The sequence below is a fragment of the Bos javanicus genome, chromosome X (assembly GCF_032452875.1).
Source record: "Bos javanicus breed banteng chromosome X, ARS-OSU_banteng_1.0, whole genome shotgun sequence".
Taxonomy (NCBI): Eukaryota; Metazoa; Chordata; class Mammalia; order Artiodactyla; family Bovidae; genus Bos; species Bos javanicus.
In genome coordinates, this window is record NC_083897.1 from 19,751,597 (window position 1) to 19,774,809 (window position 23,213).

The 23,213-nt window shown below is 38.8% G+C and overlaps 1 protein-coding gene across 2 annotated transcripts in view; it reads left to right on the top strand.

The window, feature by feature from the left end:
• The first annotated feature begins 333 nt into the window (after positions 1–333).
• SLC9A6 (solute carrier family 9 member A6) overlaps positions 334–23,213 on the top strand; it is a 50,742-nt gene continuing 27,862 nt past the window's right edge. The window contains exons 1-10 of one of the 2 annotated variants that reach the window (XM_061408453.1): positions 334–410; positions 545–769; positions 9,043–9,242; positions 10,832–10,909; positions 11,182–11,258; positions 11,563–11,675; positions 13,939–14,044; positions 20,368–20,514; positions 22,628–22,728; positions 23,024–23,112. In XM_061408453.1, the coding sequence (XP_061264437.1) occupies positions 601–769; positions 9,043–9,242; positions 10,832–10,909; positions 11,182–11,258; positions 11,563–11,675; positions 13,939–14,044; positions 20,368–20,514; positions 22,628–22,728; positions 23,024–23,112 (1,080 nt within the window). In that variant the 5' untranslated portion in view covers positions 334–410; positions 545–600. The other variant, XM_061408454.1, reaches the window with a different exon arrangement.

Sequence of the window (23,213 nt, forward strand, 5' to 3'; positions counted from 1 at the left end):
TTTAGGCCCTTCCCAAGAGGACAACTTCTTATCCTGTTAAGAGGCACTGGGGGACAATGTTGAGATGGGTTATGAAAGATCCATTCCTCTGAGACCTTTAAGAATAGGATCAAACTAGACTGAGCGCAATCTGCCACTGCTTTGATTACGCTGAACCCAGGTTTCTTTTCCAGAAGGCGGTGGACTAGATTCGACGGCCTTTCATTCCCTGGCAGCGGAGCCTGGGGGGAAGCTGATGTGGCGGGGGACAGAAGGCCAAAGTCATAGGGCCCAGCGAGCTGGGAGTGGCGCGTCCGCTTTAAGAGCGGCAGCGGCGGCGGCGGCGGCGGCGCGCGCTCCGACGGCTTCCCTGGGGCCCCGCCCCTTTCCCGTGAGCCCTCGGGGAGTGGTCCGACCGCGGGCGGCTGCGGGTGAGGAGCGGGGCGGGCGGTGGGGGGAGTCATGGCTCGACGCGGCTGGCTGCGGGCGGCCCTCCGCCGCGGCGTCGACGGCGGCGGCCCCCGGGCCCGCCGGCTTACGCGGCCGCTCTGGTTACTTCTCGCAGTGGGCGTCTTTGGCTGGGCCGGGGCTTCGGACGGCGCTGGCGGAGAAGCGAGAGCCATGGACGAGGAAATCGTGTCAGAGAAGCAAGCTGAGGAGAGCCACCGGCAGGACAGCGCCAACCTGCTCATCTTCATCCTGCTGCTCACGCTTACCATTCTCACGATATGGCTCTTCAAGCACCGCCGGGCCCGCTTCCTGCACGAAACCGGCCTGGCTATGATTTATGGCAAGTGTCTCAACCCCGTGTCTGCCCCGGGCGCTCCCCCTTTCTCTGTCCGCCGGCTGCCTCACCTCCTCTCTTGGCTCTGCTCGGCCTACGTACCGCTCCCCTTCCCACTGCTTCCATTTTCCGCCTCGCCTTTCTCCCGGATCTCCGTTTCTCTCCGTCGCCCCCTTTTTTTCCTGCTTCACTCCTCGTTTCTCTGCCTCACCCCATTTTCTCCTAAGCTTCGTCCCCCGTTTTCTCGGCCTCGCTCCCCCCTTTCCTCTGCCGGTCCACACCATTTTCCCTCCGACCCCACCTCCCTTTTCTTCCGCACCCCTCCTCTCCGCCTGTGCCTACCGAGCTCGGGACCCAGGACTGAGGATGGAAAGGGAGTGGGTGCGGTGTCTCGGATTGGGTTGAGGACTGGGGGAGGGGAAGCCAGCCCAGCTATCCATTTCTCTGGGATGTCAGTTCGTTTAAGGTCCATTGAAGCTGCAGCAGTATCTCTGCTGCTCAGCATCTGGCGTTCCCTTGGAGCCAGAGTCCACCTTTCCCCATCACCCAGCTCTTGCTATGCCCTGTCTTTTGGAGGCTGAGAAAAACCTGAACGGGAAAGAAGCCGAAGGCGGCTTAGGGCAATTTTGATGACATCTTGATGTATTGTACTAGGCTTGTGATATCTGATATGAATACATATGGTTGACTCTTCTAATTCAGGCCGTGCCGAGGTAAGGACAAGAGATAAAGATCTTCCGGCAGCGTGTTGTACTGTAGGATGGTCAGAACAGTTCCGCCAAACAGTAATTAGGAGCACCACGCATATGCAGTGCGATGGGTGACTTGCTGATGGCATAAGGTTGTTGACAGATTGTTGAGTAAATGGCTTCAGTTCTTGTGTCTTAGTGTGCTTTCTTTTTGAGATTTCTTATTTATCTTTATTTTTTGATCATAAGGGGAGAAGGGCAAATCAAACCACAGACTCAGAGGCATTTTGGCCTCTGCTGGGGACTCATGAGAGGAAAAGATGCATATTGCTGTCTTAATCTAGGATGACCAGGAGGGGATATATGGCTGAACAGAAGAGGGCAGATAAACAGTCCTTTCTGTGCAGTTCATGAGTGAAGATTATCTGCATTTGAAACAGGCTTAAACTGATGAGCTTGTTGAGCTTTGTGTCTCAGACTTGCAGATAGGTGGGAGAAGCCTTGGCATAAAAAGACGTTTCTCCACGCACCCCCCCACCCCCATCCCTTTCCAGTAAATACAGACTTCTGGAATGTGCAGCTCAAGGGTAGCATAGCAAGGAAAGGTAGCTGTGTGTATCAGGAAAATGCAGGAACTCAGACTTATTTTTCATTTGTAAGGTAATAAAATTCTAAGCCTGTGTGCAAAATATCTCTGCTTCCTGAGATTCTTAGATTTTAGACATATTGGGTGGTGGTTTTCATATTTCATGTTTTTGTATTCTATTTGCAGCACTCCTTAAGCTGAGTTAGTCAGATAAACTGTATATCTCTGTTTAATTTCTCTGTATAACAGTGTGTGATTTATTTACTATCCTCAACAAACATTTGCTACTCAGCTTACTATGTTATGCACAGAAAATACAAAGAAATATATGATCCCTACCTTAAAAGAACTTACCTTTCTTGGGTAGACAAGTCATATAAAGAAAATAAAGGATCTTAAATTCCATTAAATGCCAAATGAGTATTATGGTGTTAAAATAAGGAACCGATCACTGTAACCTCTTTCCTATAGAGTATGATAAAGTGGTTCAAGATGGTTAGATCACAGGTCTGCAAATTGTTTCTGAAAGGGGCCACAGAGTAAATATTGTCAGCTTTGTGGATCACATCAATCTCTGTGTTGTGAAAATGTTTGTTTTGTTTTGTTTTTCTTTTTGTAAACCTTTAAAAATTTAAAAGCCATTCTTAGCTCTTGTACCATACAAAAACAGACCACCACCGTGATTTCTAGCCCATGTTTTAGAGTCAGACCTGGGTTCCTATTTCGCTGTGCCAATAGCTCTGTGATCTTGGGCAAGTTCACCTTCTTACACTGTCATCTATAAATTGGGAACAATGATAGTAGCATTATTGTGAGGAAGAAATGTTTTTAGCTCAGTATCTGACCCCTAAGTAAATGCTCATTAAATGAGAGTTTCAATTGCATTATTATTGCTGTTATAACTGCATTTTCTCAGGTTAAGCTCAGAATGATTCTTTTAATTGACTCAGTCTTGTAAGTTAAGAGGCAGACATAGTATTTTTTACAAAAGTCAAATAGAGACTTAGAATTGCCCTGACAACATTTGTTCTTTGGTAGTTGATATCATTAACCTCCTCTAATTCTTGGGCTAAAGGAGAAAAGTGGGATTACTGATTTCCTTCCCTGATGTTTCTAAGTTAATAAAAAGTGATGGAGTACCTTAGTGTTGGTGTTGTGTGAAGAAAAAACAAGGGTGTCTCTTGTGGAATATAAAGTAAAAGAGATTTACCTGGGTGTCAAATCGGGTTGATTTGCCATGACTTGGCATTCTTTAGCCTGTCCCATTTTCTCAGTATGGGTGATCGGGGGCTGTGGATGAACAGCTCCTGACCAACTCCCAAATCCAGTTTGAGAATAGGTGAGGCTCAAAGTACTTTCAGTGCCATGAAAATTAGGACATTTTCTAGTCATAATTACCATCTGCCATTTACCTTTTCTTACAACTTGTACCATTATAGCTATTATGTTAATATAGTACTTTAAGACCTTTAGTTTTTAGCTTTACTTCCAGATGAAAAGACTTCTTACTCTGGGAATGTCCAGATCACCAAGATTCAGTCCACTGATGATTTAGCTACCTAAATCCTGGAAAAATGCTACTTAAAATAAGCCTCTCCTTTATCTTTTTGAGAAGCAAGGGTAAAAAAAGAAAATGAGATTAAATTGCCAACGTGGTCACTTTCTAGATTGTAATATAGCCTAGTTACAAACACAATGCTGAAGCACCCAAGTGTTCTGTTCCCTGGGCTAGTTTGCTTAAGAAGCTTCAAAGTGAGTTACCGTTAGTAAGTCTGAAAACTGCAGTGTGCTTTTAGATGGTATAAAAAGCAAAAAGCAAGGAAGCAGTACTTATTATGCCTGAAACTACAGCATCCAGAGTCCCAAGTTTAACTAATGTGATTCATCAATAAATATTTATTGTCTTTGATGTATGAGACATAATGGGAAAATACAGATGAGTCATCCTCCCTGCCCACAAAGCACTTACAATCTAGTGACTGAATAGGAAGTGTTTACTGAGCATTATAACGTTAGACACTGCTAGATGGTCTCCAGATATCTCATTTAAACCTCATAATGACCCTGTAAGATGGGTACTATTATCTTTCCCATTTTACAGATGAGGAAATTGGGGCACAGGGAGGTTCAGTGACCTGCCTGAAGTCACATAACTTGTAAGGATGAAGTTCAATCAGTCAGCCTCAGAGCCCCATTCTCTTAGCCTCTTAAAACATATTACCTCATGTCGAAGAGATAAAGCTTATTTATGAAAACGAACTATGTTAGTATTATCATCACTACGTATGAGGAAACTGAGGTTCAATGAGAGATTATCTACGGTAGAATCACAGACTAGAACTTGATGGAGCCAGAATTGATACTTCTATCTGCCCTCCAAACTTGTGCTTTTTCTCCTTCACTATGTTATATTAAATTTCATAAGATCAGATATGAAGGGAGTTAATACTTAAAGTTACAGGGGTTTTAAAGTGAGTTGTGAGGGAAACCTGTGAGAGAATGGAGACATAACCACCAGAGAACAAGTTAGTGACATGAAAGCCAGGAAGTGATAAGAAAATTATAAAGACTTTGGAAATAGAAAATGCAGATTTTAATTCTGGTTTTGTCAATGCCAAATAATGTTGGGAAAGTCATTTATCCCCATTTTATAGATGAGAAAATAGTGACAGATTCATAATAGTTGGATTAACTTTTAAGACAGAATCTAACAGCATTCTTCAAGAAGCAGATAAATATTATATATGTATACACACACATATACAAATATGCATATATTTTTAACCTGTAGAAATCTTTATCAATTTTGGCCATACTTAAGTTTCTTCCATATTTTTGACTATCAGAGGCTTCTAGTATGATAAGCTGGAAGGATGTGCTGAAATCCATTAAAAAACCAGTTTCCACTATGGGACTCATACAGTGGTTGGGCCTTGGGTCCAGAGGGCCTGAGTCCTCAGTCCTTGGGAGGGTCTCCAGCACAAGAGGGTCAGGAATGTGTAGGAAGGGAGGGACTTGTCTCTTGTGAAAGATATCTCTTTGTGGTTGTACACTTTGTTGCCTGACAGTGGTAATTTTAAATGTCATGATATCAATATTTTTTGTGCCTCTGTGTAGGAAGTGAGAATTTTCTGCCTTATCCCCTTAACAAAGCACTCCTTTTGTGTACTTTCTCTTTACTGAGAACTGCCTTAACTCCATGATTAGGATTTGACCTTTCACAGAGCCCAAGTTAACTTGATCTGTCAACTTTATTCACAGAAATTCTAATTTTTCAGCTGTCTGATGCTGTAATAAGAAGATCTGATTTTTTTGCAACCTAAGTAATTATTCTCCTTGCTGGTGTTTTAACTGCCAGGGTATAAGATTTGTCCAAGTGCTGAGCCCTCCTCAGGACACACAGTGACATTTCAGCATTGGATTGGGGTGCAGTAGAACCTGTGGGTACTCTTCCTTATATAGTTAGGCTTGGGGATAAGGAAAGAATTTATGCTGATATTATTGCTGCTTGTAATAGCTTAACTGTGATTTTTGTACATCAGTGTAAGGGGACAACTTAGTACTACTTAGCCTCTTAATTAGGAGGTCTTATGGGATAGTAGAAAAAAGAGATATTTCCATATCATATAGACAGGATGACTGTGGAGTGATAACCTTTTCTCTCCCAGATTATGTTTATCAAACACAGTATCCAGCCATCACTTTTTAATTTTGTTTTTTGGAGGTGAAATATTTTCAAAGTGTATCTTTTCCTGGTAGCTTAGTGGTAAAGAATCTGCCTTCCAGTGCAGGAGACATGGGTTTGATCCCTGGGTTGGAAGATCCCCTGGAGAAGGAAATGGCAACCCACTCCAGTATTCTTGCCTGGGAAATCCCATGGACAGAGGAGCCTGGTGGGCTACAGTCTATGGGATCACAAAACAATTGGACACGACTTAGTGACTAAACAGCAAGATCAAATCTTTCAATTATTATTTATTAAATTTTAAATGAATTTATACCCCATTACCCATTTCTCCCATCCCTTTCCACCTGCCTCTGGCAACCACCAGAGCTTGTATCTATTGAGCTTGTTTTTTGTTTTATTCTTTTTAAGATTCCACATAAAAGAGAATACAGTATTTGTCTTTCTCTGTCCAACTTATTTCACTTAGCATAATGCCCTCAATGTCCATCATGTTGTTTCAAATATCTGAATCTTTGTTAAAATGTTTTTTAGAGTCGATGCCATTGTACTGGTTACCAGTTTCTCATTGTTGCTCATTTAAAAAAAGAAAATTACATGTGACTATAAGTTGAAGAGAAGGATCCTTCATCTCTGCTGCTTCCTCCTCCATTCCCGGCCAACTACTGCTCTGGCACTCCCCATTTCTGCTTTATCACTCCCCACTCTGGCCTAGCTTCTGCCTCCACTACTTCACTGAAATTGCTCTTACCAAGGTCACCTGTGACCTCCTTGTTGCCAAACCCAATTGACACTTCTTAATGCTTGTCTTCCTTGACTTTGCTGCAGCATTTACTAGTTTTCATCACTTCCTCCTCTGTTCTTCCTGTGCCTGTGGCTTTTCTTTCTTAGACTCCATCGTCTTCTTCTCTTCTACCAGCCCCTTAATTTTGGCATAAAACTCTGGGCATATATCCATAGTCCTCTTCTCACTTTGTTTGCTCCCTAGGTAATCCCTTCTGCACTTGACTTCAACCATCTTATGACTGCCAAGTGTATATCGCCAGTCCAGACCCTCCCCTTTCCTTGAGGTCCAGATCCCACATACTCAACTGTGCATGTATCACAGGTACATCAAACTCAACATGTCCAAAATGAAGCTGCACATTTCCCCTAGAAATCTGTCCCCTGCCTCACTCACTGGCCCAGCTTATCCACCTAGTTGCCAAGTCACTTTAGGTTCCTCTTAGTTTTTCATCTCCCTTGCTCCCAGTCTGCTCAGTCACCAAATTCTTTTACAAGATAATACTTTCTAAAAAATCTCCCTCTCTCCCTATCTCTGCTGTCTTAGATTAGGCCCTGCATTCTTAGTGCCTGAATAACCTCAGTGGCCTTCTTATCTGACCTTCCCGAACCTCTGTAGTCTAGACCAGTCATGCTAAAATAGAAATCTGATGTCAAGCCCCTGCTTATAGGCTTTCTATGGCTTCATTTGCTTTCAGGATAAAGTCTAAACTCCCTTCCCCAACATGCAAGGTCTTTCGTGATTCAGCTCCTGCCAGTCTTTCACACCTCAACTCTTGACACTTGATATCCCAGCCATCCTGAACTATTTATGATTCCCTGAATGGGCTATGTTTTCTCACTCTTCCGTGACTGGATATGTACTGCTAGTCCTCATACCTGGGAAACCATTTTCTCTGACTTTGTTACTTGCTTAGATGACACCTCTGGAAAGACTTTCCTAATGTCCCACTCCCTTTGCCAAGTGGACTGAGAGCTACTTGAAGGAGGGACCTTGTTTTCATTTGTGAACCCTGTGGGCCTACTTAGCATAATAGTCCATTCACATATATTAAAAGAAAGACTGACCAGTTAGAGTGGACGGAGACAGGAAGGTAAAATGCCATTAAAGCAGAGTTAAGGAAAGTTCCAGATGTTTGAGTTCAATTTGCAGTTGAGGTATATCTATACACTGAAGCATTATTTGACCATAAAAAGAAATAAAGCACTGATATATGCTACAACATGGATAAACCCTGAAAACATTATGCTAAGGAAAAGAAGCCAGACATAAAAGGTCACATATTGTAGGATTCCATTTATATGAAATATCTGGAATAGGCAGATTTATCTAGAGAAAAAGTAGATTAGTGGCTGTCAGGGGATGGCAGTTGGGGTGGGGGAAATGGAGAGTGACTGCTAATAGGTCTAGGGTTTCTTTTTGGAGCAATGAAAATGTTTTGAAATTGGAAAGTAGTGATCAGTATACAACTTTGTGAATATACTAGAAGCCACTGAATTGTACAGTTTAAAAGGATAAACTTTGTGGTACTTGAGTTATATCACAATAAAGTCATTTTTAAACATTTTTGATCAATCTAGGTTTATAGTACTTAGAACATTGTGAATAACTGAATATCAATATGATGATCCAGGTAAAATTCTAATAATACATTGATATCATAGTGTCAAAGTCAGTTCTTCTGTCCATGTTTTCATTTTGAAACATATTTTAAAATTAAAATCTGAACCTTTAGTATTAGAAGAACTCAATCTACAAACATTAACTTTCCAGTTTGTAAAAATTGTATTTGGCCAGCCGTGTGCTTTAGGAGGAGAAGGCAATGGCACCCCACTCCAGTACTCTTGCCTGGAAAATCCCATGGATGGAGGAGCCTGGTAGGCTGCAGTCCATGGGGTCCCTAAGAGTCGGACATGGCTGAGCGACTTCACTTTCACTTTTCACTTTCATGCATTGGAGAAGGAAATGTCAACCCACTCCATTGTTCTTTCCTGGAGAATCCCAGGGACGGAAAGCCTGGTGGGCTGCCGTCTATGGGGTCGCACAGAGTCGGACATGACTAAAGTGACTTAGCAGCAGCAGCAGCAGTGCTTTAGGAATGACTTAAGAAAATAGCAAGAAGTTAGGACTTGTGAATTGGTATTAATAGATGGAGATGGTAAACACATTTCTAACATAATTATACTGTCAGGTTGGGACACCTTGGAGCATGTACTGTGTACAGATGATCTGAAGGTATTTCCTCATTTTGTTACTTTCCTAATCACTTATTTATATCTTAATCTAGGAATACAATATGCGTTGTTACCCCCAGGGATATTTACCCCTCCTGTCACTGGAGTTAAATTGGACACTTAGATTTGTGAATTTAGTAGGACTTTAAAATGTAACTGCATTTGGTCTAAAAATGAATTTTGAACTACAGGAAACTATCGTAAGAGATTTTCTGTTATTAATCCAGAGGTATGTGTGGGGTACACAAGAAGTAGTTTCTGTATGAAAGAAGAGCTTATATTATTCTTTTATTATTTCCAGGTCTTTTGGTGGGCCTTGTGCTTCGATATGGCATTCACGTTCCAAGCGATGTGAATAACGTGACCCTGAGCTGTGAAGTGCAGTCAAGCCCAACTACCTTATTGGTAAATGTTAGTGGAAAATTTTATGAGTATACGCTGAAAGGAGAGATTAGTTCACATGAACTCAATAACGTTCAAGATAATGAAATGCTTAGAAAGGTAAGTTCTTCATTAAAGAGAACCTTTGGATTTTTTAAAAAGTATATAATAGCAGCAAAGTGATTCAGGAGAAAAATAATGAATTTTTAATGATATTTAGAATAATCAGTATTTTCAAATGCATTAAAACCTCAATGAATGAATGTAATGCAGTGCTAAGGAAGTTGTCATGTCTTCAGTTTGATTTTCTGATTGAAACTAAGTACTGTAATTGTTTTTGTTTCACTCTGTAATGTTTACAGTTGTAATAAATGGTAACTGGTATTGAGTTAAGCAGAATTTATAAATATTTCTTTCAATTTGCCTATGGCCCTTGGAGTTTTATGGTACTTTAGCACATAGCATTTATATGATAATACCTAAAATATTCCATGAATATTTTTTTGAATTCTTTCTTGCCTTGATTGTGTTGTAGAGTGCTTAGTCACTCAGTCCCATCTGACTCTTTGCAACCAGTAGGACTGTAGCCTGCCAGGCTCCTCTGTCCATGGGATTTTTCAGGCAAGAATACTGGAGTGGGTTGCCATTTCCTCCTCCAGGGATCTTCCCAACTCAGGGATTGAACGGGCATCTCCTGTGTCTCCTGCGTTGCAGGCGGATTCTTTACCCACTGAGCCAGGAGGGATGCCCTTGTGTTGTATACTGAGCACAATTTAATCTTTCTTTGATTCATAAGGGCCTCAACCTGAGTATCAGGTACTGTACCATGGTGTGCATGAAACTTGATGTAGGTTGGTTTCAGTCTTACTGGCTCTCAGACATTCCTGGAGCTGCTTTCTCCTGACCCATTCATAGTTCCCATCCTGACGTGTCTCAGGGCCTCATATCTCTGTTTTCATCCACCCTTGACCATTTGCCTCCACATCTGCTTTCTACATTGACAGGACTTGGCTTTTACAACTACTTGGTTGTGTTTTTGACCATCTTTAATGCTTTTCAAAATTTCACACAAACTTAAATTTTACTTTGCAGCTAGAGCTTTTTTCTACCTGTGGAAAATTCTAGTTCCTTAAAAGCTCTAGGAAATGAACTTTTAGCTTGGCTATGTGTGTAGCTGCTCTGTGTTCTTGTCAAATCCTACTGTAGCCTTATGAACAGAAGGGGACATCTGTATTATTATAGGGAATAGATAGTAAAAGGAATGGGCTGTCAGGACTAGAAATCTGATTTGTACAGAAACTTTTTATATTATGCTATATACCTTTAGAGATGTTACCTATGCAAGAACTCTGTTTCCTCTTGCCAACAATAATTCTGTACTCCCAAATTTTATGTTACCAGTTTGGGGCCTCTTTTATTTAAAGCAAAGACATGTTCATACTTTCTCTTATTTTGAAGAGTGTTACTATCATTTTAACCTACTTTGCATAGATAGGATGTAACTGATTGTTCCAATGCTATCTCCTTGTCATTTGGTTGAGAAGTGGAACACCAGCTATCCTGTATGAAATATTTTTCAGTTACCACAATGGTACTGTTCTTGCCTTTCACCAGTTTAACATTTAATCTTTTTTTCTTTTTGCTCATTTCATAGTGTAATAAGAAATCTTCTGAGCGAATTCATCTAAAAGAACTCTTTATTTTAACAGGTTACTTTTGATCCAGAAGTATTTTTCAACATATTACTTCCTCCTATCATATTTTATGCAGGATATAGCCTGAAAAGAGTAAGTGCTTTTGTATTTCATATGCTTTGAACACCCTTACACTCTACGGGCTTTACTATCGCTGCCGCTCAGAAATGGCCAGCTCACCCCTCGCTTCTCCCTCTCCTGATCCTTTTGAGATGCTGAATTTAATGCCTGTACGAAGTCTCTCTTAGTTATTTCTTTTAATGGATAATGCATTTAATATTAGCATAGTACACTAGAATATGAAACCTTTTCTTTTAAAAATAATTGGTGAATATTCTAACACAGTAAAACTTTTTTCCTATCAGAGACATTTCTTTCGAAACCTTGGGTCAATCCTAGCATACGCTTTTCTTGGAACTGCAATTTCTTGTTTTGTAATTGGGTGAGTATTTGAAGCTTAAAACACTTTTAGCCTTCAAATTATAATTTTAAAATAATGCATATTTGACTTCTGCAATATTGTATTCTTGAATGTGTCTAAGGACTTTTGTAGTAAAATGTATTCATATAGGTAATAAGTTCTTTGAATTTTCCTTAAGGCTAAGGCATTACGATATTTAAATGACATGCAGTAAATGCGGGTTTAGTCACAAAGTACTAATAGTAGACCTGTCTTATTCTTACTGTATTCTAACTTCTTTCGCAGTTGATGTTTTTTCTAAAGTAGACATATGTTTATTGAACAGATCAATAATGTATGGCTGTGTTACACTGATGAAAGTAACTGGACAACTTGCCGGAGATTTCTACTTTACAGATTGCCTGCTGTTTGGTGCCATCGTATCAGCAACTGATCCAGGTATGTTTTACATGAATATGGAGCTTGAGTACTTAAGGTGTACAGTGTTTTTTCAACAACACATGTGCATGTATTTCTTGCTTTGAGGTGTAGAATTCAGTATTAGGTATTCCCCATCTTGCTATACTTTCCAGTTGTGGAAGGAAAAAACAAAATTCATGGATCCTTTTGGCTTAAACACACAATTTTTTTCCTCTTTATTATATGTCCTAATACTGGTCCACAATTTGATGCTTTTTAGATGAGGACCGTAAAGCATTTCCTTCAAGAATTTTAGGTTGGTCTCTATCCCAGGTGACAGGGTATAGAAGACAAACTGTATTAGTTAAGAATGGGCAATGATGATACATTTCCTTTCAAGCTTCTAGAAAACAGATCCCTAAAAATCTGTTGACATTTAGCTAATCTGAATTTAAGAGTAAGAAAAATTGTTCTAAAATGACTGTTAGAAGGCCATTATACAAACAAGTGTGATTTGGGGCCATTGGTGGGTTGTAATATATATTAAAGAGCTATTTTTAGAAAATTGGCTTTCTGATTATGGAGTAGTTTTGATATTATCGTGACATGACAGTGAATTTTGTTGTATTGAGTTAGATGAGTTAGACTGTAGTTTTCCTGATATAATATTGGTGATCTTCACAGCTACATTCAAATTAAGAATTTAGAGCATGTTTAGGCTGACGATGTAGGGATAAGAGCAGAGATTGCATTTTTTGAACTAAGGACGCAAGTTTTCTTTTACTAGATTTTGTTTTCTTGGTAGGTTTGTTTCGTTTTACTCTTTGACCTTGTAAGTTAATTATCTTCTTTAATTATCATCCAGCATAATCAAAGTTTATCTCTGAATTCCTGTGTTAACTCTGATAACACAGGGCATTATAGAATGTGGGAAAATATGCTCTATACTCTGTAAGAAATGATTTTAAGAGCTCAGAGGACATTTTAGAGAGGCATTTTTGTAGTCTGGCATTTTTAAAACTGAAAAGCAAATCACCTCCTTAAAGACAGTCGAGACTGCCCCCTTGTTGTTTGTAGCTATTCCCATTATCAGTATGAAGATGGGATGGTTTTTGCAGGAAGCTAGTGGTCTCTGTTCTCCATATTCTCTTACTGGAAGCAAAGTCCTCAACTTTTCAAAGTCTAGGAGAAATCTCAGTCAGTTGGACTGGCTACATTACTTAAAACTTCTGGTTTTGTTTTAGTGGGAGTATTGCCTGGATGGCTCACGCAGAACTGTTTTGCTTATATAAAGCTGAATGGTTATATTTCTTCTGAGTTATATAGGTATTTACCCCTATAATAATTCTATTATTTTGCAGTTGTTCACTTGATAGAAGGGGGAGCCATAGGTTCTTTTTAAAATTTTACAGCATTGTTCCAGCCCTCCTTTTTGCCTTCTCTTGGTTAGCTTTGATATCAGGATATTCCGGATGAAATGCTTTGCAGTGGACACTTTATCTTTTAAAGTACAAGCTTCCTGTTTTTTAGTTGGCATTTGAAGAGGTTCTCCCAACTCTGGTTGTAATAATCTTTCATGTTTGCTTGAGTTTATCTAGCAAGTGAGCTGTACGTGACTCAGCAATTAAAGTTACAATGCAACTTCAGTCTCCTCTGATTTTCTAAGAATTCTCATGTAATGGTTTTCTAAGAGAAGGTTTTTTTGTTTTTGTTTTTTTTTCCCTCTCAAGCTGAAATAGCCTGATAGTTGTCCTCTTATTAAGTTAAATATAGCAGCTGTAATTCTGGTCATAAATTTTATGCCAACCGGAAACCAAACTCGTGTTTTCATTTCCCACTGTCTCTGCTAAGCTGGTATGCTTGAAATTTACAAGTCAAATAGAAGTGAGTTATAAGGCTCCAAGGAAAAAATGAAGTTTGCAGCAGGAAATGCTTTTTGTAATAGTCTTCTTTATCAAAGATTAATCACCTGGTCTGTAAGAAATTCTGAATGTATTTTTTATGGGAAAGAAATGTACAAGGCAAGATTATTAGCATTTGCATAAAGAATGTAGGCCAACTCAGTCCTCCAAGGTTATTTTTGACTGTTAGAAAAAGGAAGGAGATATTACAGGTACACGGTTAGGGAAAAGAAAAATATTGACATAAAATTACTGAATCTTTAATATGGTATGAATGTTTGTTAGGATTGAATTCTGAGATGAAGAAAGGAATTTCCAAATAACTAGTATGATTATCTATGGAGGGAAATATGTTATATTTGTAATGTCTTAATATTCCTGTGACTCTTTCTACTTGCTAGTGACTGTTCTTGCCATATTCCACGAGCTTCAAGTTGATGTTGAACTCTATGCACTTCTTTTTGGTGAAAGTGTCCTCAATGATGCTGTTGCCATAGTGCTCTCTTCGTAAGTGTGTTGTTTTTTTTTTCTTATTTTATTCTCTATGTCGAACATTAGGATTCTAAGAACCAGAAGTCACTTATTGAGTAGAGTACATTATGAATAGAAACATTTAAAAAACTGAAGCATTTTCCCCTGTGAATAAATATATACTTATAGATAACATGGAAAATTCATAGAAACCAAAAAAAGAGGGGAAGGAATATATGTATATGCATGGCTGATTCAGTTTGCTATACAGCAGAAAATAAGACAACATTGTGAAGCAGCTATACTCGAATAATTTTTTTTTAAAAAAAATGCACAGAAGAAAAGGAAGAAAAAGCGACATGTATCCCTGCCACCTAAAGACAATTACTGTAAGCATTCTAGGACATTTTAAAAATTTCTTTTCTTCTATACATAATAGTTTTACATAGTTGTGATTGTAGTGTATATGTAATTTTGCATTCTGTTTTAACATGGACATTTTTTCTTCAAATTGAATTTTTTGGCATAGCTATATATTCACATGGTTCAAAAATCAAAACTATATAGAAAGGTATACATTGAAAAGTCACATTCTCACTCCTGTCCTCATCCACCTATCCCCTCAGTCCCTTTAGGTAACCACTTTTATTAGTTTCTTGTGTATCCTAGTGTTTCTTCAAATGCAAGCATGTATATGAATAAATATTCTTTATTTGCCTCATTTCATATTTTAAAAGTAGCATGCTGTATATGTTCTATACCTGACTTCCTCTCACATAACTACATTCTGGAGATCTTTCTGTATCAAAGCCAGGAGTTTCTCATTCTTCATTTACAGGCACATAGTATTCTGTGTACAATACTATGAACTGTACTGTAGTTTACTTAATCAGTCTTCTATTGCTGGAAACATAAAGGGTTTACAATTCTTTGCTATCTCAAATAATGTTGCTGTGATTAACTTTGAACTTGCCTGTTTTATATGTACATTAGTATATTGATTATTGGTAGGGTAAATTCTCAGAAGTGAGATTAGTGGGTTAAAGGGTAAATACATTTGTAATTTTGTTAAATTGCTAAAATGCCTGTCAATTAGCTGTTTTGCATTTTAGCCACCAAATTATGAGAGTGCCTGTTTCCTCACAACTTCACCAACATGGCAGACTTTGCTATTTTTGCCAATTTGATGATTAAGAAATACTTCATACTTTAATTCATATTTCTCTTATTTAACATAATCATTTCAGAAACTTAATTTTTAGAAGTGCTAAGTAGTATACTTTTTAAATTTATTTTTTTAATTGAAGGATAATTGTTTTACAGAATTTTGGTAAAGAATCTGCCTGCAATGTGGGAGATCTGGGTTCGATCCACGGGTTGGGAAGATTCCCTGGAGAAGGGAATGGCTACCCACTCCAGTATTTTGGCCTGGAGAATCCCCATGGACTCCATGGGGTCACAAAGAGCTGGACACTTTTTGAAAACAGTGAAAATGAGCAGTATTTTAATCTAAGTATAGAAATCACTATATATGCTACTAGAAGATATTTGCAGGTGAAAGAGTGGATGTGAACCTCTGAGGAGCTGTGGCCTGCCAACTCACTCCTACTAAGCAAATATCTAACCCTATAGACAACTGCCTTTACTCTACACCAGAACTTTCTACAAGAGAGAAGTAAAACTCCCTCACCTTTCCTCCTTACTTTTATTTCTCTCCTTAATTTCCACTTCATTAACCATAAAAGAGCAGTCAGTCACTGACTCTGGTTTACACAACTTGATTTACCCCATTGTCTAACTGCAAAGTGGAAAATTATCCTGTCTGAGATGTAACACTAATTCCTTAAATGTTGTGCATGAAGATGTGCGAAAGATCAGATCTTCTTTTGTGAATGTAGTGCATATAAATTCTACCCCCTCTACCATATTTATTGCCAGAATTTTTTGCGACTGTGGTGGCTCAGATGGTAAAGCATCTGCCTGCAGTGCAGGAGACCGAGGTTTGATCCCTGGGTAGGGAAAATCCTCTGGAGAAGGAAATGGCAAACCACTCTAGTATCCTTGCCTGGAAAATCCCATGGACAGAGGAGCCTGGTGGGCTGCAGTCCATGGGGTCTCAAAGAGTCGAGCATAAGTGAGCGACTAACACTTTCACTTTCGTAGGAGGTTCCTAACTGAAGTGCTTGGCATTACGTTTTTCATCATCTTTCGTTTGCCTTTAAAAGTACATTAGATAGCTCAGCTGGTAAAGAATCCGCCTGCAATGCAGGAGACCCTGGTTCGATTCCTGGGTCGGGAAGATCCCCTAGAGAAGGGAACGGCTACCCACTCGAGTGTTCTGGCCTGGAGAATTTCATGGATTGTATAGTCCATGGGGTCTCAAAGAGTCGGACACGACTGAGCAACTTTCACTAGATGTGAATAGTCTACTTTGTGTTGACTTCTGTTTGGTGATTTTCTAACGTGTATATTCTGTAGAAACAGCCTTGTGGAAAGAGGGGGACCCCTTCCTGAAGGACTTCTCTTAGGCAGTTAACAGGTTAAGATATCCATTCTCGAAATTTATGTTAGAAGTTGTTTTTATTTGTTTTTTGACCTGTTAGATTGACAGTAACTTTTTTTGTTGTTAATGTCAATACTTTAATCTGGTGAAGGTGGAGTGAAACTGATTCCCTCATTGCTGTATGAGGTAGAGCTTATGTACTGATAGGGTTGTGTATACCTAGAGATGGTCTACGTTGAATAGTATTCCTCTGAACGGGTATACCATGATTACCCTAGAGACCTAAGTTCATACTAATTTAAAATATGTTTTGAGGGTCATTTACATTTTATAAAATGTAAGTATGAGTAGACAAACATGACAGAAACTGTTTAGCTTTACTAGTCACCAGAGATATACATGTTAAATTAGTGGCCATTTTTACCTATTCAGTTACCAAGAACAAAATTGTTAATGAAAAATAGTTACTGCTGGTAATGGTCTACTATAGTCATTCTTAACTGGGGACAGTTTTGCACCATTAACACCCCCCAACCAGGGGATATTTGGCAACGTCTAGGGACATTTTGGTTATCAAGAACAGGAGGATGTTGCTGTTGGCATCTAGTGAGTAGAAGCCAAGGGTACTGTTAAATAATCCTTCAATACACAGGACAGCACCCACTACCCAACAAATAATTACCTGGCCCTGAATGTTAGTAATGCTGGGATTGAGAAACCCTGATGTCGTTTTAAAACTGCATCACTTGTACATTGTTGTTGACGTTGAAATTGGTAGTACCTGCTCTTTTGTATTTTATCTTTTGTCATTTATGATAATAAATTAATACATGTTTTTAACAAAAATTTAAAGTATCTGACTTAGTAGAAAATTCCGGAAATTTCAGCTCTCAGAAATAACCACTTATTAATGTTTTCATCCAGATTTTTTCCATTAGGATATTAGCATATGTATAAATAATATTAATTTTTAAACAAAATGGCATAGCACTGTACATACTTTTCTGTAACTTTCTTCTTTCACTTAGACATTTACTACATTAATACCTCCTTTATCCCATTGTATGGATACACTACCAATGTACCTCTGCAGTTCCCTTGCTGATTAATATTTAGTGTTTTCTAATATCGTATTATTGTGAATAGCACTGCAGTGAATATATTTATATATAAATCTTTGTGAATCCTTGAGAGTATTTCTGTAGGATATTTTTTGAAAGTAGAATTTCTAGGCCATTGGATATCATTACTAAAAAATGAGAGATATAGTCATATTTCCCTCTTAAAATATAATAAAGATTTAGTTGAAAGCTATTGCTCAACATGTAAAAGCAGCTATAGGTTTAGTTAATACCTTGTTTCTAAGAATGTAGAATGGGAAAACAGTCCAAAATTTGTAAAAAGCACAAATATGTTCTTTCACACTGTTATTTATAGTAGCAAAAATATTAGAAGCAACTTTAAAATGTCCAATAGTGAGGAAATGGTTAAATAAATCATGTTATATCCATTTGGACCATTTTGATGTCTTAAAAAACCACGACTAGAGAGACTGTAGTCATTCTTATTGTCAGTTGAAGAAGCAGAATTCAGAACTGTATGTTCACTATGATTACAACTAAACATGAACTAGCATGCATGTAACAAAAAGATTGAGGACGTAAGGAGAAGGGGGTGACAGAGGATGAGATGGTTGGATGGCATCATTGACTCAATGGACACGAGTTTGAGCAAACTCTGGGAGATACTGAAGGACAGGGAAGCCTGTTGTGCTACAGTCCATGGGGTCACAAAGAGTTCGACACAACTGAGTGACTGAACAAAAACAAAAAGAGGGGGAAGAAATACAGAAGGAAAATAAGAGATCTGTCAGGGTAGTGGAATGATGGGGTGATTTTCCCCCCTAAATTGTACATTGTATTACTCTCAAGATTTTTTTTAAGTATTCATAAAAATGCTGCTGCCTCAAGTTAAAATGTTGACTGATGTAGAAAAGATGAGTTAAGATTTCAATCCAGAGGCCAGCATTTGAAAAGGAAGAAGACAAACCTGTCATCTGTTCTCAGCCCACCATGCTTTTCCTGTACATTTTAGTGATTAAAGAATAAAATAATGATTAATGTGAACCTTGAATTTCCATGAACTACTCCAGGAAAAGTGATCTCAGAAGGCATTGCATTGATACTTTGTTCCTGTCAGCATTTTGAAAACTATGGCCAGAGAGAAAGAACGTTGTTGTAGCAGTATTTCCTTTCTCCAGCCAGCTGCTATATTTTCATGCTATAATATAGTCAACTCTAATTTACAGTGGTAGGGTCGTTTATGTGTAGGTAAGATAGTATGACGTGAAAAGCCATTTCATATTCACTAAAACAGTAACAGATCTACCAATCACAAAATGATCTGGTCACTTTGAAGATTTAAATGCAGATTTTATTATTTTTTTAAATTTAATTTTATTTTTTAACTTTACAAGATTGGTTTTGCCATATATCAAAATGAATCTGCCACGCGTATACATGCGTTCTTCATCCTGAACCCTCCTCCCTCCCCATACCATCCCTCTGGGTCCAACCCAGTGCACCAGCCCCAAGCATCCAGTATCGTGCATTGAACCTGGACTAAATGCAGATTTTAAAGTTTTCAATTCAGATTGAGTCTCAGAAATTTCTATATTCCATTACCAGAAATTCATATTGGAGTTATACTTCAATAAGATAGGTAAAATTAGGAAATGTTAGCTTGGTCTTAGGTTTTGTTTTGTTTTTTAACTTAACTAGGGAGGTGTGAAGAGAACTTAGTGTACATGGTATAGCAATGTCATTTTTTAGCCTCGAATCAGAAAAAACAAAAATCAGCAATTACCACGGGGAGAATTCATTATATTCTTAGGAATGTGTTTCTTCTGCTTCTTTTCTTTGACATGACTTGTGTGATGTCTTTGAGTCTGGATTCATTATATAAACACTTGTACTCAATTAACTGTGATGAAAACTGACTTAGTAATGGTAGGTGCTTTTGCCAGAGACCCACTAGCAAGAGTGATTTTCTCAGCTGTGTTTAGTTCCTGGGGCAACTGTTTCAAAAGAAGTATTTTTAGACCAGATTTAGACTGTGAGTTCAAGATGGAGAGTGTCCCTTCTAATTACCTGTCTTGGCCTCTTACAGAGTGACTTTCTTTCAGAAGTTTAGGTGAAGGATTCAGCTGGGTATGCTAAAAGTACTGTTGAGTGGACTCTTAACTCCTTGGAAGGCCTTTCAAGCCCTTCTATCTATAAAAGTCCATTTCAGTGAGTGAATAGATAGGAGGTTCTGGGCCATCTGGTATTCTAAAAGTTGAAAGGGTTCTTTAGTCATCTTTTTTATTTTTCCCATAGGAAAAACAAAATGTGACTGGATTGAGTATTGAACAGTGTTCTTTATATTTTTATGCATACTGTGTTGGAAACGTGGGGAATTTTTCATTAGTTTGTTCATATTATTAGTACGTTAGGGCTTTTAGGCACTCAGTACCAGTAAGTAAACAGTCACAAAAGAATAGTGCTGCGTGGTATCTTGAGACGGGAGGAAAAGGCTTGGTTCGACCTTCATAAAAAGGATCTTACTGAATAACATGTTCTACTTTCTGAAATTGTCACTTAACAAAAGCTGAGTTTTCTTGTTAGCTGATCCACTGCAGCATGTTTTGGTAACCTTTGGTCCTTATTTTGGCAATTCAAATCCAAAGTTTTGGGGTTTTACCCCCTCTTATTTCATCATCAAGCTTGACACTAGGTAATTTTTAAAATTTTTTAGATAATGTTTTAAAAGTAAAAGTTGCTTCTCGAAGAAAGAGCCATTTCTTTCTCTTTCGTAGCTCAATAGTAGCATACCAGCCAGCTGGAGACAACAGCCACACCTTTGATGTCACAGCCATGTTCAAGTCTATTGGGATTTTCCTTGGAATCTTCAGTGGCTCTTTCGCGATGGGTGCTGCTACTGGAGTGGTGACAGCTTTAATATCCTTTTATTATACTTATCTTTTCTTGTTAACTTTACAGAGTAATGTAATACTGTGTTCCGTGGTCTCACCTACTTCTGCAATTGACATCATGTTATAATTATTAACCTTATAAGCAAGTGCTTGGTTTGAATTAGGCAATCATCTTTACCAGTAAATAAATAAAAGAATTTCATTGCTTTGTGTAGGGCTTCATGCCCTTAAACACTCACTATGGAATTCTGTTTAGACATAGTGACCTTTTGGGGGTGAATTTTAAGGGAGAAGGCAATGGCACCCCACTCTGGTACTCTTGCCTGGAAAATCCCATGGATGGAGGAGCCTGGTGGGCTCCAGTCCATGAGGTCGCTAAGAGTCGGGCACGACTGAGCGACTTCACTTTCACGCATTGGAGAAGGAAATGGCAACCCACTCCAGTATTCTTGCCTGGAGAATCCCAGGGACAGAGGAGCCTAGTGGGCTGCCGTCTATGGGGTCGCACAGAGTCGGACACAACTGAAGTGACTTAGCGGCAGCAGCAGATTGAATTGATATAAAGGTAGATATTTTCCAAAGAGCCCCTTGGGTGTTCCATGTGGCTGTTCAGCCTGGCATCCTTTTGCTCTTCATTTAATAGGACGAATAGGAATGTATGATCTTGATACCAATTGAATAAAATAAAGTTCCCGGCTTAGGATAGATGGGAGTTCATCTTAGCTCTCACCGATTTTAACCTTATGCTCTCAAGTCCTACACATTACCACTAGTTTGCTTTTAGAAACATTGAGCCAGTCATTCTTGTATTCATTCAAAAATTTTTCTTTTTTTCTTAGTCATTGCAGTTTCACGTTCATAAGTTAAAATATAATAGAAAATGACAGTTTAATAAATGAATCTAAATCTTCTGTTACTGGATTCTTTAAGTGCAAGTATACCTAAACTTCTGGAACTTCAATTTTCTGTTTTATATCAAGCTTTTAATTCTTCAAAAAAATTTCTTGATTATCTGTTATATACCACATGCTATGCCCTGTGTATCACAGATAAACAAGGCCTCTTGTGGTGTCTGCCTTTTGGAACTCCTAATATAGAAGAATTGCTGGCACTGCACTCCATGGGACCTCAGTGTAGGAAGGTGGAGGGTGAGGAGAGCGTGGAAGATGAGTAGGATTTGATCTCTAAAGAGCTTCCAGCTCCAGAACTTTCAAGGTACTTTCATAGAAAACAAATACTTTTCCAAGAATATATTCATTTTCTGTACTTAGTTTTGTTCTGGAAGAAGCTTGTCTTAGGGCTTTTTTTCAGGCACACTGAGCCTTAAAGGGACAGTGAAAACAGTTCTGAAGAAGGACCAGGCCAGCTAGTATCTCTTTCCTAGCCTAAGTTCCTTGAGGAACTTTATCATTGTGTTGTAGTACACATTTGTTGAAGGGAATGTAGACTCCAGGCTGAGATTTGCCACAGCTTGATACAGGCCCTTCCACTGGCAACTATCAAATACTTGTTATACTAGTATGAGTGAGTGACATGCCTCAGTTTCCTCATGGGATACTCTACATCACAGAGAGGATTAAACGTCAAATCTCATGAAAATGACATTTTTACTAGGTATAAATTGCTATTATTATGGAAGCTGTCTTGCTTTGGGTCTCAAATTAATAGAGTTGGCATATTGTGTATCTGATCTGTCACTCCTGTCCTTTACTGTCATGTTTGTTCTTTACTTGGATTAGGAAGGCAACCCACTCCAGTATTCTTGCCTGGAAAATTCCGTTGACAGGGGAGCCTGGTGGACTATAGTCCATGGGTCTCAGAAGAGTCAGACACAACTGAGTTACTGAGCACGCACACACACTGTTCCTTACTGCATGGTTTCTAACAAAGCATGTGATACCCATAAAACAATTGGATGGACTAAGCTGTAGAGCTTCCTCATGGAAGGGAGGACTGCTGACTCCTTAGTACAATGCTTGTGTTCAGAATTTCTTCACTTTGGTGCCTCCTTATTCTGTGACTTTTGTGTTAGAGACTAGAGAATCCTTCTGCTTTCAGGCTTGCCTTGCTTCAACTATTATTTTTTCTAGTAACACTTCTGTATTATGAGATCTTGTTATCAACCTTGACAGTCTTACGTGACAAAGTTCACCAAATTACGAGAGTTCCAGCTGTTGGAGACGGGCCTGTTCTTCTTGATGTCCTGGAGTACCTTCCTCTTAGCTGAAGCATGGGGTTTCACAGGTAGGTTACTTTCTCCTTTTAATTGTAAACCCTTATAGGGAGTGACTTAGCCAGTGATGTTTTTTCTATGTGTGGACCAACTCCTCTAGTGTTTGAGCACTCTTGTTAGGGTTGGCATTTATGCTATCATTTTAGAATGTAAAAGATTTTCAGTGGAAGCGGTTCCTCTCGACAAAGTAAGTCACAACTGAAAAATTTAACACTAAACATCTAATTTACTTCTATGAATAAGATCCTTAGTATAAAAGTTGGGAACACGCCTTTGATGTGAACTCGGAACTCATTGTCTTTATAGGTGTGGTTGCAGTGTTGTTTTGTGGCATCACACAGGCCCATTATACGTACAACAACTTGTCCACAGAGTCTCAGCATAGAACTAAACAGGTAAGAGAAACTATAGTTTGTCAATAAACTTTTTTTGCAGCAAACAGTTTTTTTTTACTTTAAAATAATCTTTGTTCTGTTCAAAGTGATGTCTGCTCACT